Source organism: Ruditapes philippinarum, unplaced genomic scaffold (genome assembly GCF_026571515.1).
Source record: "Ruditapes philippinarum isolate M1 unplaced genomic scaffold, ASM2657151v2 ctg6745_1_1_1_1, whole genome shotgun sequence".
Lineage (NCBI taxonomy): Eukaryota > Metazoa > Mollusca > Bivalvia > Venerida > Veneridae > Ruditapes > Ruditapes philippinarum.
In genome coordinates this window covers 33,471-49,588 of record NW_026853713.1, presented here as the reverse complement: position 1 = coordinate 49,588, position 16,118 = coordinate 33,471, and the positions used below count along the sequence as shown (strand labels likewise).

General features: G+C 32.7%; 1 protein-coding gene across 1 annotated transcript; it reads left to right on the top strand.

Moving 5' to 3' along the window:
- Positions 1 to 3,420: 3,420 nt before the first annotated feature.
- LOC132737611 (uncharacterized) lies at positions 3,421 to 9,647 on the top strand. Its single transcript, XM_060724940.1, has 2 exons — positions 3,421 to 3,805; positions 7,033 to 9,647. The coding sequence occupies exons 1-2, from the start codon at positions 3,475 to 3,477 to the stop codon at positions 7,296 to 7,298; spliced, it is 597 nt and encodes a 198-aa protein (XP_060580923.1). The 5' UTR covers positions 3,421 to 3,474; the 3' UTR covers positions 7,299 to 9,647.
- Positions 9,648 to 16,118: the final 6,471 nt, after the last annotated feature.

Genomic DNA, 16,118 nt, shown 5'->3' with positions numbered 1-16,118 from the left:
TTTGTCAGACACCATATTTTGTGATAAAAGAATTGCGTTATAATCATGGCATGAATATTAAATGGAATTAAGCTATAGCACTTCTATAGAATGTATTTGTGTTATTTGTATGATTGCGTTAGTATTCTTTTTTCTTCCTACTCAATCTAACTAGAAATATTAGTGACATTCACTCCATCTTGAAGTCCACTCAAGAAAATATAGATCTAAATCTAGCAGTCAATATCAGCTCCCGTTAGCTGTATGCATAACTTAACTCAAAGATTTATATTGATAAACCAAGAAACTTAAGTAAAACTGTCAATACTTAAATGTTCAATTCCGTGACCTAAGATAACGCCGAACAGCCAATATATTGAAATTCCCCGCGTTAGGAACTTACAAATCACTGGGCATCTTAGCACAACTAACGCTATTGCCGAACGTCCAATTTGGCGCCAAGGGCTAGCCATACGACTCATACATCGAAACACAATAAATCTGAACAGTCCACGCCGATTCCCAATAAAATACCCTTACTTAGTTGTCCCATGATGTCCCTTTAATTTAGTATTTTATACCTTAACGTTCTGCACCAGAGAATTACTTGGCAATATTGACCTGAAACTGATTAATAATCGGAAGATTTTTTACAAAATTTTATCTCATTTTTTTACACATTGTATGTTTTTTCTTTCATTAATTGTTCATGTATCACCATAATCACGGCTGTGTTGTCTGTAGGTAAACCTGTTGAATAAGAACGTGTGTAAAACTAAAAGTTCTCAAATTGCATTGTGTGAATGATATTTATGAGAACTGAAATGTAGTTCTTTGTAAAAAGATCTAAAAACAAAGAAAAAAGAAAAAAAATGCTTCTTCAAGGATTCGAACCAGGGTCTCTACTATCACAAAGAGAATACTCTTTCAATACGCTGTTACGCTGAAAAGATCAGTGAGTAATTGTTTAGCTAGTTAAATATTATAAATAGTATGCTTTTACATAAGAATTATTGACAATATTGATGTAAACAGATAATGAAAGGAGTAGCAAATTCGAACTGTAAATTTGCATTTCCTAATAGAAAGAGTCTCCATTTATATCATAAAACATTAAAAAGGGTGTATCGTCCCTTAAATATATAGTTTGTATTCATGCATTTATTGCATCAGAGCCGTTAATGATAAATACGAAATGTCATAAGTTTTCACGATCAGTCAAAACTCTGCCACTGGCAGCTATCCTGGCAAACCCTGAGTATCATATACCCAATTATACTTATCAATGTTATGATTTTAACTGTGTAAGCATTTATGAATTGATATTAATGTGCTATAAATGAAGAAAGAGTTCTACAGCATTGGGAAAGGGTGTGTTTGTGTATAAGTATTACAATGTCAACACATCTATTAATGTACGCCTCAAAGTAGTTAGTAATTATGCCTCAATGGTGACCAATCTTTAAGACTATGTTATGGCAGTCGTAAAATGTTAAAACGTACTTCATCTCCGTAGTGTTATACGTGTATTACTTTCTTCTGTTTCTTCGGTATTATTGCCGACCGCTTATAGTGTTGAAATTGAAATTGTTTAGCTAGTTATTCGCAGAATAATCGAGCTAATGCAGTCACCCATTGGCCGGCGTCGGCGTCCCTGTGGTTGAGTTTTTGCGTGTAAGCTGGTATCTCCATAACTACTGAAAGGAATGGATTGAAACTTAACATACTTGTTCTTCGTGATTATCTAACATGATTGGCACAAGTCTCATAATTCTGATTTGCTTTTTTGCATAATTATGCCTCTTTTTCGACTTAGAAATTCTTGGTTAAGTTTTTGTGTGTAAGCTGGTATCTCCATAACTACAAAAGGGAATGGATTGAAACTTCACAAACTTGTTCTCTGTGATTATCTTACACGATTGACACAAGTCCCATTACTCTTGATTTGTTTGTTTCATAATTATACCCCTTTTTGGACTTGGAAATTCTTGGTAAAGGTTTTGCTTGTAAGCTGGTATCTCCATAATTACTGAAGGGTTTGTGCCTTTTTTGGACAATTTTATGCATTCATAATAATAAAGAAGTGATTTACTCGATAAAACATCTTAATAACAAGCCTTTGTACCTTTTCGGACAATATTATTTTTTCATATAGGTAAGTATTATTATACTCAATGAAACACCCTTGTGACAACTTTTTGAATAGTCGAGCGTAACCGTCCTCCGATATCTCTTGTTATTGCATTTTATTGTTTTGAATAAAATTTAAGGTTGATATCATTTAGCATTAACATGTTTTCCGTGTGAAAAACATCTTTATTTTTATACGAAAAACACTGGCGACCAACAGTTTTCAACAGGAAATATAGTAAACAAGATCAACAAGGAAAGATGGCGTTCAAGGAACTATAATTTATGCTTAAACAGTACACGGTTGCCTATCGGTTGGTTTGGTATCGTCGTTGCATTGCTATTGCAATCAGACAAAATTGTAAACAGTGGCAAAATTGAGGGTAATTTACATGAATACTTTCATCAGAAGAATTCCTGTAAAAAAACACCTACCTGTAGTAAGTCCTTATATCAACATAATTATATCTTTAGGGGACGTGAGGGATGTTGCACTTTCTCATGTACAGACTCAATCAAACCGAGTTTGCAACTTTCATGTAATTTTGTTGTTTCTAATGCTTCCAAGGAATAACATTTTTCCAGATATTTGCTAAGCAGTTTTCTTGGGGACCATATGCCACTTTCCGTGAAATGGCACTAACTTGCCATGTTGAAAGTTCCATGATAACCGCCATACAAACTCATCGGCGGTTATTTTTAAATTCAAAATTTTTACAAGTTCATGTAAGATGTTGAATTCTGCTTAAACCGGTGTTGTGGTGGGCTCGGACAGTAGCTTGTAATTACTACTACCGCCAATGAGCAGGCTCAGTCAAACCGAGCCTTCAACATTTTCCGTTTTGCAGACCATCCTATTTCATAAACCACGTGATAGGCCACCGTGAAGTGCAGTAGTAAATGGCATTTGCTGGTATGACGGATAAAGTTTTAAAAGAAGAAAATTGAAGTGTTCAGACTTTAATAGCAAACTGTTATATTTTGCTTTCGCTCTTTGCCCTTATATACTATCCCGTGCCATTAATGGAAATGACTATTAGTAAATTGAAATATAATTTTACAATACGTTGATGCATTTAGTGAGATTTTACTTGATTTTCTAACATAGAGACGGCATATATTGACAAGCCCGTTTCTTTGTTACCTTTCCTCGATAAGCATGACATAAAACATATTAAAAATAATGCATTTATTTCCAATTCACTGGCGTTTGAAGTTATGCTTTAAATATTCATAAAGATGCCTATTATGATTTGTTGATCATTAACAAAACAACACGTTTTTTTAATTAAGTATATATCATATCCCGGTTGTAGCAACATCGACCTATTCAAAACGTATTTGTTAAAAACATATTAATTGGATATGTCTCCAAAAGGATGTAAGCGATTTTTTGTAACATATATAATACTGCAACTATGTTTAGCGGAACAAAATATCCAACATAAAGCTCGGATAAACTATAAACTCAAAGTTGGGCATATATCTGACGAAATCAGTTCCAGCAGTCTTGCGAATTGTTTGATATATTGTCGCATGCAGCAAGATTGTATTACGGTGTCATTTAAATCACCAACAGAAAATTGTCTGTTGTCGTCGAACGATACAATTAATGACAGTTCAGAGATACCTGGTACTCCCACGTCGTTGATATTTGCTGACGGATGGACTACAATGACAAAAATGAGATATCCAGGTAACAAATTAAACTTTTCTCATCCTTGACATTTTAACAACCAAACAAAGACATTCCTTTAGGAAATTATAACATTTTTTAAAGCCAATATTACATATTTTTGGAACTGTAATACTTAGAGCTGCCATAGGTAATATGAAATATTTCACATATACTTATTTTGAAAAGTAACTGAAGATATCAATTCTAAATTGCAAAAGATATTTCTTTTATTGCACAAACAAGCTTTAAAACGTGGCTGCTGTGTCTTTAAAAATTATAAAGAATATATTATTGTCAGCAATGTTTAAATGCATCTTTGTGTTCTTTTTTTTTCAAGAATGAATATAATCTATAGGTAAATAACAAAACTATGATAATTGAAGCAAATTTCAATAATTTGACCTTGATGACCAAGGTCATTTAAAGGTGAAGGCCATTTAAAATATCGGCTTTTTGTCAAAGTCTAAATCAAAATTTGACAATTTTAGCAAATTCCAATATTTTTACCTTGAAGGGCAAGGAAAATTTAATATCATTCAACATGCAAGTTTTGTCATAAGGTTCTTTTGCACTAGTTTAAATCAAATTTGTACATGAAAACCAAAATGTGACAATTTAAGCAATTTTTAATAACTTGACTTTGTTGGTCGAATTCATAGAACAGGTCAAAGTCAATTAAAGGCCAATGTCATACCAGGGTAATTCAACATGTCGGTTTTGTCATATGTGTTATTTGTCACTTTTAAATAAAATTCGTGAATAAATAATAATGCTATGACGATTAAATTAAAATGACATTATATCCTTCCATGAGGATATAGAGAGGTTTCACATAAAATTTGAAATAATTTAACATTTTGTCACATTCACTTTAAATTTTAGAATAAATGTTACCTAAATAATCAAGAACCCCGTGACCATATAAAGTTCTATAAATATTTTTTTTTATTTAAGGCAGTTTTATCCTAAACATCTCTAATTGTTGTTTATTGTAAGTCGCCAGTATTATAGTCAATGTTTTGAAATACACAACTAATTTAGCTCAACTTGATATTGAAATAAGATTTAAAAAATGAGAATAAGATTTAAAAAAATGAGTAAATTGCCAAGTAAGTTAGCCTTGAGGGTCGATGTCAAATAAAGGACAAGGTCATATTTGAATTATCAAAACAACAAAAACAATGTTATGATAATCTAAGCTTAATTCAATATTTGACCTTGATGGCCAATGTCATTTATAGGCCAAGTTCATATTTGTACTAAAGTGTTTTATTATAGTCTTTGCTTGCCCAAGTATAAATCAAATTCATAAGTAAATAACGAACATGTGGCCCATTGTTGAGACACTCACTTATTTGACCTTTAGTGTTAAGGTCAAACTAAGATGAATGTCAAGTTCCGTTGAATTTTCTATAATTTCTTTTACCAAGGATTGCCGTGTTGAAGTATTAAGACAATCCATAAATAATAAACAAAGTTATAGCCAATTAAAAAAAACCACTGTGTGGAATAACAATCATTTGGCCTTCAAGGTCAAGGTAATTTATGAGTCAAGGTCATATTGAATTTGATCTTCTTGATGACATTGTCCTGAAGGTAGTTGCGCTTAAGAGCGATTGCCATTTTCAGTCTGGTGAACTTGCAGGTCTTGTCCAAAAGATTGTTGTGTTCAAGTATGAAGGCAATCCAGTGACAAATAAAAAAATATGAAAAACAAGATCAACAAGGAAGGGTGACCTTCAATGAACGCAACCCTATACAATCCAGCAACAAAGGACCACGGGCAAGGAGCCTAGCAGGACAGTTTCCAGACGGCAACAACATCGGCAACGTTAACGATACTTTGCCTAGAGCAATAACTCTTTTTATGCCCCCAGGCATATAGTATTTGAACCGTCCGTCCGTCCGTCTGTTCGAGCAAATATTTTGGGTTTAGGGGCTATATAACAGTAAAAGAACAATAGGTTCATTCCGTGATTAAAGGGTTTAGGGGCTAGTAGCCCTTAAGAAAACAAAGAAAATAACAAAGAAAATAGCCCCTAAAGCCAAAATGTTGGAACGTCCGTCTGTCCGAGCAACCAAATAGGGTAAGGGGCCATCTAACAGTAAACAGAACAAAAGAAAACAATAGAGTTCATTCCGTAACAATAAAATAAGCGGCCATTGCCCCTTATTAAACAAAAGAAAAAAAAAGAAATAGCCCTTTAGTCCATTTAAGTGACTCGTCCGTCTGTCCGTCTGTCCGTACGAGGTTAACCTAGAACGGCAAGTTGGATTTTTCTTAAGTTCTACCTGTACCAATGGCTTCATAATTTATACACTTACTTATCCATACAAAGTATATGATCTGGGCAAGTTACATAACTATGGCTTCCATTCGCACCAAGTTATGGCCCTTTTCAGCACTTAGAAAATGAATAATGGTTAACCTTAACCGGCAAGTTGGAAATATCTTATGTTCTATCTGAACTAATGGCTTAATAATTTTCACACTTACTTATCAATACAATGTACATGATATTGCCAAGTTATATAAATGTGCCATCCATTTTCCCAGTAATTTCCCTTTTTATCACTTTGAAAATAGGGCCTTGTATGGTTAACCTATTCCGCCAAGTTGGATTTATCAAAAAAATTCACCTAATTACTTAATTTATTTAATGATATCTTTCATATTTGGTAGGTGGATACCTTAAACGGTCCTCTAATTTTTTATGGCGATAGGCGTCTCTAGGTTATGGTCAAGGTCACTTGTGTAAAAAAATAAATCTAAACATTTCTGCTCATACCGCCTTTATTTTTAAGTTAATGTCTTTCATGTTTATAACAGTCATCCCAAGGAGGTCATCTTCCTTTTCCTTTAGTAAGGGGTCAGTTGGGTCAAGGTCAACAGTGCTAAAAATAGATTTTTTTACACTTTTGCCCATACAGCCTTTATTTATTGACAGATTTATTTCATATTTGGTAGGAAAATAACTTGCATGATATTCTTCCTTTTGATAGAAGTAGGGGTCAGTTGGTCAAGGTCAAGGGTGCCAATTACAGATTTCTACACATGATTGGTTTTCTTCCATACAAATTAGCTACTTCACTCTCTGAAGTTAAATTATTGACAACAGTGCGCGGGGGCATTTGTGTTTATCAAACACAGATTCTTGTTTTTCTTTTCTTTTATTTTTCTTTCGAGCTAAAAATATTGCTTCTGTATTTCAAATTTATATTGCACTTTATCAATATATTTTCAGTTTTTCACGCGACTGGTCAATATGGGCGTTACGGTATGACTTTTGAACAAGCTATACAACAATGCATTGATTATGGAACAACTATTGCCTCCCCGACAGAAGTAATACAAGCACGATCCATGGGGTATGCATTTTGTGCTTGTAGCTGGATGTCAAATGGTTCCAACGGCTTGGTTGTGCAAAACTACAGCCCTGGTTGTGGTTACAGTGAAACGATTAAATACTGTAGTCGAAGTAAAGCAAATGTCTTTTGTAAACTGGTGTAAGATCAACGTACAGATTCGCAAGTAAAGCAAATGACAAGAAAGATATCTTATGCACAACAATGTGGATTATTTGGGACATGTTTGATAATCCACAATTAAATAATTGTCATGTTAACGACTTATAAAGTTTCAATTTCAATTCTGGTGCCAGATTTAATTTTAAGTCAGCTAGTCTAACCATGCATTCCATTCCAAGGTACACCTTACCGAAGCTGATTTTCAGAAATAAATTACTCAACTATAGCTCGTAAGTAAGTATTATTTGCAGATTTCAAAAAAACTGTATTAATATCGAAAAAATTAGAATTGCACTGTCCCGGCTTAGAGTTTCTTCACATATACTTGAGATTGAAACTGGTCGGTGGAATAAACCTAGTGCTATACCTTATGATAACTGGAAATGTAAAAATTATCCAATTTTAGAAGATGAATTTCGTTTCATTTTATCATGTTCGCTTTATGATCAATTACAAAAAACATATATAAAAAAACACTTTTGGAAAAGACCAAATATGCCTTAATTTGTTGCATTGATGAATTCAGAAAATGAAATAAAAATTAGAAACTTTAGAAACGAAGTGAATTAGAAATGTATATATTTAAAGCTTTCGATCTTCGAAACGCTATTCTTAAAAGTTAATCAAAAGTTTGCCCAAACGCTGTATCACTGTTTCTTGTATACATTTTTTTGTGATTTACTCATTTATTGATAGGATGGCAACTGTCTTTAGTATTTATTTACGAGCAATATAATACGAAACATGTTGACACTTGTATCACTAAGTGATAGTATATGCCATTTTAATGAACGTTAAGACTCTGTAACTTCATGATATATGTTTTATATGATATTGACTTTGACCATTTGACTGTATTGTATGCTTGCTTATTTGTTATACGTACTGTGTACACATGGGCATATTGCCCGAATGTACTTTGAAATAAACTCTTGAAATTCTTGTAATACACCCCTGATGAAGGCATATTTCGCCGAAAGTACTTGGGTATTTTTACTTCAGCACTGTATGAACGTCTATTTTCTCTCAATTTATATATATATAGTGTAATTTAAGGTAAACAACGACATATTGAACCGCTTTAAAAACATGTTTACTCTTTATAAATGCATAATAAATAAATATAAAGAAGGACATTATATAAAACTTGACTCTATGAAATGACTTGAAAAAAGGAAGGTCTCTCAAGAGGAACGAAAATAAAGTTTAAGTGTTAAAAGTTTAGACTCAGATTGATTGAGTCTGTTCATATTTAATAATGGAAAATGCAACAAAAGGTAAGTTGATTCTATATAAGAACATCATCAAGTTTTATCAAGATCAGATTATTCTTAGATTCTTGTAAAAGTTTTATCTCAACGTAATAAGTTCGCTCGTATATTTGTTATCCTTAGTTAGTTAGTTAGTTATCCTCGATAGGCATGACTGAAAAAAAACATACACAATTAGCAGTTTTGTTTCTAACCCACTGGCGTTCCCATATTATATTTTAAATATTCATAAGCCCATTCATAGGATGTATGTTATGGCCTGAATCGATCATTAGGAAAAACGTCACGCTTTATTATTATTTTTTATGCTACATCAAAGTAGCAGTAACATCGACTTATTTAACGTACTTGTAAAAACACATCAATTGGATATGCCTTCAAAAGGATGTAAGCGATTTTTGTCACATCTATAATAATGCAACTATGTTTAGCAGAACAAAATATTAAACCTAAAGCTCCGATAAACTGTAAACTCAAAGTTGAGCATATACGAGGAATGATCCAAAATAACATAGACTTTTGATGTAAAAGTTATTTATTTCAGTCTATAAAGTACACTTATCTATAATATACAAAATACACCATCATGAATTGGCACATTTCAGTTTATTCTTACAAAACATTAGAAAAAATAGTCACAGAAAAACTACATACAAAACAAAAGGGTCACTGTGGTCTGCGCGGTGCATGTCATTGCTTATGGCATAACGTTGTTCACGATAACGTTGTTGACGTCGCATCTTTTTTATTTACTATATAGATGACGGGTATACCAGGCGACTATCTAACATATTGACATGTATCAATACATTATCAGAATCACTTACCGGTATGCAATAAAATTAATGGATTGTTCCCTTCCCTTTCCCAATACCCGGTAGACATGATTTAATATTTAGATGTATTATTATTAATGATGTTTTGTAATTTTCAACTACAATGCATCCTTCTATCAATATTTGAAATACTGATTGGAAATGTTCCCATTATAGACCTATCCTCTTTAAAAGTAATTTGCATTCACAATGAAATTCCAAACAATTAGTCAACGGTTTTTATTAGAAGAGGATATTTTTTCGTTTGAGTGAAATATGGATTATATTTTCACGAAACATGATAAAATGCCACATATTTTCACGAGCCGGGAAGGCGAGTGAAAATATGTGGTATTTTATCATGTTTAAAACTATCAAGAATGATAGAAAATCACTGAAAACTATCTAGAATGATAGAAAATGGTCTAACTAAGAAAATAAATCAGAACACCAATATCTTTAATTCAGTCATTAACTCTGTACAGACGTTTAAAGAGTTGTTTAAGTGACGCCACAATGTAGCGCCAAACATCGCGTGCAATATAAAAAAGAAATATATTACTGCATGCTGTACAACTGCAGTTGCGTAGCAAGCAAGGGAATTCGTGACCATTATTCTTTGATAATGAAATTAATTAAAAAGTTTATATTTTATCGTTTTTTCGTGAAATATGGTATATATTTTTACTCAATATGATGTAATGCAACATATTTTCACTCGCCGTCCCGGCTCGTGAAAATATGTGGCATCTTATCATGTTTCGTGAAAATATATTCCATATTTCACGCAAACGAAGAAATATTTTCTTAATAATTACCACGTTTTTATATCGCCCTTCTCAAAAATAAAATGTTCAAAGGCGCTTTACAATGGAATTATATACATTTACAATGACTTTAAAAAAACAAACAAAAAGTAATAAAAATAATAACACACATATATGTATACATTTACAAAATATAAAATACCCAATGATTAATCTAAAAGTCTAAAATTTAGTCGATCATACAAAACATGTACATGAAGAATAATCTAAGATTGAAAATAAAATATAGAGAAAGGTTAAAACTATTGAAATTTAAAAAAATACAAATCAAGATAAGACAACTGAAATCTAAATCAAATTTGATAAAACAGTAATCAAAAATAAATTGAAATGTGATTCAAAAATAGACTATAATATTTCTGTACCCAGATCTCTCAGAGCAGAAGACAGAATGCCAATTTATGCATCAAAAATTGTCTGATCTTTTCTTGAATGATTGATACTCAAATACAGAAAATTCAAGCAATTGTGTCAATTACATTTTTTAAACAAAAATTGAATTTGAGAATACTTTGAAAATGCACCACTAAATTATTAAGTAATATATAGTTAACTTTCGAACAAGAAACCTGAGACTCCTTGTAGAAGCTGTACTAAATGTAACATAGATATTGGTGACGAATTCCAATCTCTCTTTGAATGTTCTTTTTGTTTATTATTCAAAACTGTCCGCATATCATTATTTGTAAAGAATAAATGGAAACCATATGTTTAAAAAAAATAGAGAATATTTTGCGAATTTGTCCAAAGTTATTGTTTATTAAGTGACTGAATAGAATTGATAAAATAATTAAATATTTGTTGTTATTTTCCGTACTGGTGAGAAGCATCCCTATATAAATGTTGTTGTTTTTTTTTGTTCATTTTGATCATCTTCTTATTTCAATTAAAATCACACATATTTAGTAAAAAGTGTATAATGCTATACAACGATCTAAAACAAATATATAAAATTGATTTTCGTTCATTGTTCTTATGACATTATAACATTTTACTAGATATTGTATCGAATATCTTTTCATGTAGATATAAATTGATTGGTGCCTCGATTTATATCTATTTACTTCATGTTGTCAACACTGACTTAAACTGGTTGAAAGGATGCAGCTGCCCAGTAGAGATCTTAACTTGGACTCGCTTGTAAGGAAGGACTCCTGTAGACTATTCCACAGACAAATACTTCTGGGAAAATGTATAGGAAGTGGTGCAGTGTCCTTGAGTATGGCATCAGGTAGCTCTTGTGGGTGTCAGATGGTGATGGACAAACCTCACAAGATTGTGTTGGGTTTTATAGAGAAGAGTAACATAGCTGTTGTTAGATCCTTAAGCATCTTGATACACTGTTGGTGTAATTGTAGTCATTTACGGGTGGCCATTATTTCTACTCCACTCTTGCCTATAATTATTTCAGGATGGGGCATTTGAAGTAAAACTCGAAGAAAGTCGCTCAATGACTACGAAATACAAAGAAGTATTTTCTTGTAGAAAAATAATTAAAAAAAGTTCATAAAGTATCAATCAAGGTCTATTACAGATTAAGGTCATACTTTACCTACCCAGCATGTAAGTGTTGTCATAAGTGTTGTTTTGTCCCAGTATGGATCCAGTCTTTTATAACTAAAGACAAAGTTAAGACAATTTAAGCTTCATTCAATAATTAGACATTGGCGGCCAAGGCCAATGTCATTTAAAGATCACGGCCGTATCAAGATTAATCGTCATGTCAGTTTTGCTACAAGAGTTATTTTGTCCAAGAATGAATTAGATCCATAAATAAGTAACAAAGTTATAGTCATGTATAGCAAAGCTCGAGCAAAATTGAATAAGTCTACCTTCAAGGTCGAATGCATTGATCAGGTACGGTCATGTGGTCAATTTGGTCTTCTTGAATCTCTTGGTGTCCTTCTTTGAGGACAAGCCATTCATAAATTACAAAATTGCTCATTTTTAGCAAAATCTAGCAAAATTCAAATATTTGACCTTAAAGGTCAAGGTCACTGATGTTATCACGTGAGTTAAATAAAACTGACATTTAATGGCACAACTCTTTTAAGAATCGATCATAAGATTATAGAAAAATTTATTGTTACTGTCGATAAATTTATAAAATATTTTATAAGATGTAGCTTTATACCCATGACTTTTAAATGTTAATGTTAGGTTTTTATCTGTTAAGATAACTAGTGACATTGGCTATGACTGGGCGATGTAGAACCTAACACAAAAATGGCATTCCACATGAACTTTGATAGTGTTTTGACTGTATCTTTTTGTTCATCTTATAAAATTATGTCTCTTTGTTACACATATTGTATTAAGTAATTATTTATGCATCAAGCAAACAAGGTTCTTTCTTCAAGCAAACTATTTCATCTTTAACCACAAAGTGCTCTTTGTATGGGAAGTATATACCTGCTTTGGGATTGATAATGAACCATTTATCAAAAAGACGATTCTTTTTCTGGAAAAAAAATCTAATGACTAATAGAACACAAGCGTTTTTTTCCTCTAGAATATGGCCTAGTGACCTAGAATTTTGCCAAAACATGACCTACTGACATATATGTACAAACAGAATTTAATACTCATCATGACAAAAATTCGGACACATATTCACAATGATTAAATTAAATATATGATCTGATAGGATTTAAGATTTGACCTAGTGACATAATATTTTGACCACATATAACCCATATTTGAAAGAAAGTCAAAGTAACAACGTTAAATAATAATTGAATAGCAAATGTAGCCTTCAACCTGTTCAGATTTTTTTCCAACTTTGACATGCGTGACCTAGATTTTGACATAACAAAACCAGTATATACAAAAATCCTGACAAATTTGTAAAGGAATATGTAGCCCAAGTTAACACACAGAAAACAGACGCCCAACATCCATCCATACGAACAGCTCAGCCCGTCACTCGGAGCATAATAAGGATAACAAGAGCCACCGCCGGTCGGGCGGGGGGGGGGACGTTCGATTTATATTACTTTTTCTAATAGCAAACAAATAATTGGTTTAAACAGATCTTTAAAAAGAAAATTAAAGAAAAAGTTAAGTTTTTTTCCTTTTTAAGTTGTAATGGGTCTGTCTAGTCACACTTGCTGTTTTGTCCAAGTATCATTCATTTTCATAAATAAATGACAAAGTTACTTGCTGTTTTGTCCAAGTATGAATCATTTCCATAAATAAATGACAAAGTTAAGATAATATACTCAAAATTCAATCATTTGACAGTCAATGCCATTTAAAGGTCAAGGTCATATCTAAATTTTTCAACATGTCTGCTTGGTCACATGTGTTGTTTTGTCCATGTACGAATTAAATCGTACATAGATAACAAAAAAATCACAACTTAACCGAAATTCAATACTTTAACGCTGTTGGTCAATGTCATTTAAAGCGTAAGATAAAGGCCAGTTCAACATTTTAAAAGGTCTTATCAAAAAAGGTTGTTTTGTCCAAGTATGAAAATAATCAATTGAATAATTATCAAGTTAATGCCAATTATAGCAATAATCAGTGAAAATTAAATTATTTGACCTTCAAGGTCAAGGTCATACATGAGTCAAGGTCAATTCGGGTTTGATATACTAGTACATGAAGGTCCTGACCTAAATGATGTCGAGTCTAAATATGAAGTTAATCTATTTATAAATAACAAAGTTATAGCCAGTTACAAAACAAGAACCGGTTGAACCGGGTGATGCTCCCCGAGAAGGTTCTGGACACAGGAAAGTATAAAAAAAATGAACAAAGGGCAAAAACTCATTATTTAGGCAAAGCAGAGTTATGTTTTTTTGCACTGCACTTCTATTCAATGAGATCTATCTATCTAAAAAGTTTCCTGATGATATCAGAGTTATGTCCAGGGTAAAAGTCAAAGTGTAAAAATGAACAAAGGGCAATAACTCCAAAATTAGACCAGGCTTTGTTTAGGTTCTTTAAGCATTGCAGTTCTATCAAAATATATCTAGCTACCTATAAAGTTTCATGTTGATATCTCTAATAGTTTTAAAGTAATGTCCAGGTCAAAAGTCAAAAAGTAAAAATAAACAAAGGGCAATTACTTCAAAATAAGGCAAGGCAGAGTAATGATTCTTAAGCACTGCACTTTCACCCAATGAGACCTATCTATCTACAAAGATTCATGTTGATATCTCTTATAATTTTAGAGTAATGTCCCAGACAAAGTTCAAAGTTTCAAAATGAACAAAGGGCAATAACTCCAAAAGTAGGCAAGACAGTGTTACAGTTCTTGTGCACTGCAAACTTACTCAATGAGATCTATCTACCGACAAAGTTTCATGTTGATATCTCTTATACATTAAGAGTTATGTCCTGGAACAAGTTCAAAGTGTAAAAATAAACAAAGGGGGATAATTAAAAAATTAGGCAAGGCAGAGTTAAGGTTCTTGTTCACTGCACACCTACTCAATGAGATCTATCTACCTACAAAGTTTCATGTTGATACCTCTTTTACTTTTAGAGTTATGTCCCGGACAAAGTTCAAAGTGTAAAATAAACAAAGGGGGATAATTCAAAAATAAGACAAGGCAGAGTTACGGTTCTTGTGCACTGCACACCTACTCAATGAGATCTATCTACCTACAAAGTTTCATGTTGATACCTCTTATACTTTTAGAGTTATGTCCCGGACAAAGTTCAAAGTGTAAAATAAACAAAGGGGGATAATTCAAAAATCAGGCAAGGCAGAGTTACGGTTCTTGTGCACTGCACACCTACTCAATGAGATCTATCTACCTACAAAGTTTCATGTTGATACCTCTTATACTTTTAGAGTAATATCCCGGACAAAGTTCAAAGTGTAAAATAAACAAAGGGGGATAATTCAAAAATCAGGCAAGGCAGAGTTACGGTTCTTGTGCACTGCACACCTACTCAATGAGATTTATCTACCTACAAAGTTTCATGTTGATACCTCTTATGCTTTTAGAGTTATGTCCAGGACAAAGTTCAAAGTGTAAAATAAACAAAGGGAGATAATTCAAAAATTAGGCAAGGCAGAGTTACGGTTCTTGTGTACTGCACACCTACTCAATGAGATCTATCTACCTACAAAGTTTCATGTTGATACCTCTTATACTTTTAGAGTAATGTCCCGGACAAAGTTCAAAGTGTAAAATAAACAAAGGGGGATAATTCACAAATTAGGCAAGGCAGAGTTACGGTTCTTGTGCACTGCACACCTACTCAATGAGATCTATCTACCTACAAAGTTTCATGTTGATACCTCTTATACTTTTAGAGTTATGTCCCGGACAAATTTCAAAGTGTAAAATAAACAAAGGGGGGTAATTCAAAAATTAGGCAAGGCAGAGTTACGGTTCTTGTGCACTGCACACCTACTCAATGAGATCTATCTACCTACAAAGTTTCATGTTGATACCTCTTGTTGTTTCAAAGTTATGTCCCGGACAAGAAAAGGGGACGGACGGACGGACGGACGGACGGACGGACGGACGGAAAGACGGACGGACGGAAGGACGGACGGACGGACAAGGCGGCGACTATATGCTCCCCCGAAATTTTTTCGGGGAGCATAAAAACAACCAGAGAATTTTATTAATTTGACCTTGACAGTCAATGTCAATTTAAGGTGACGATAACATCTAAATTATTCAATATATTTGTTTGGTAGCAACTCTAGTTTATATCAAATTTATACATAAATACAGTCAAGGTCATTTAGAGCTCATGGTAAAGATCAGTTCAATTTTTAGAAGGTCTTGTCCAAAATGTTGCTTTGTCAAAGTTTGAAGATAATCCATTAATATAAATTACCAAGTTACAGTCAATTATAGCAAACATCAGTTTAACCTTCAAGGTCAAGGTCATAAAAGAGCAAAGGTCAATTTGAGTT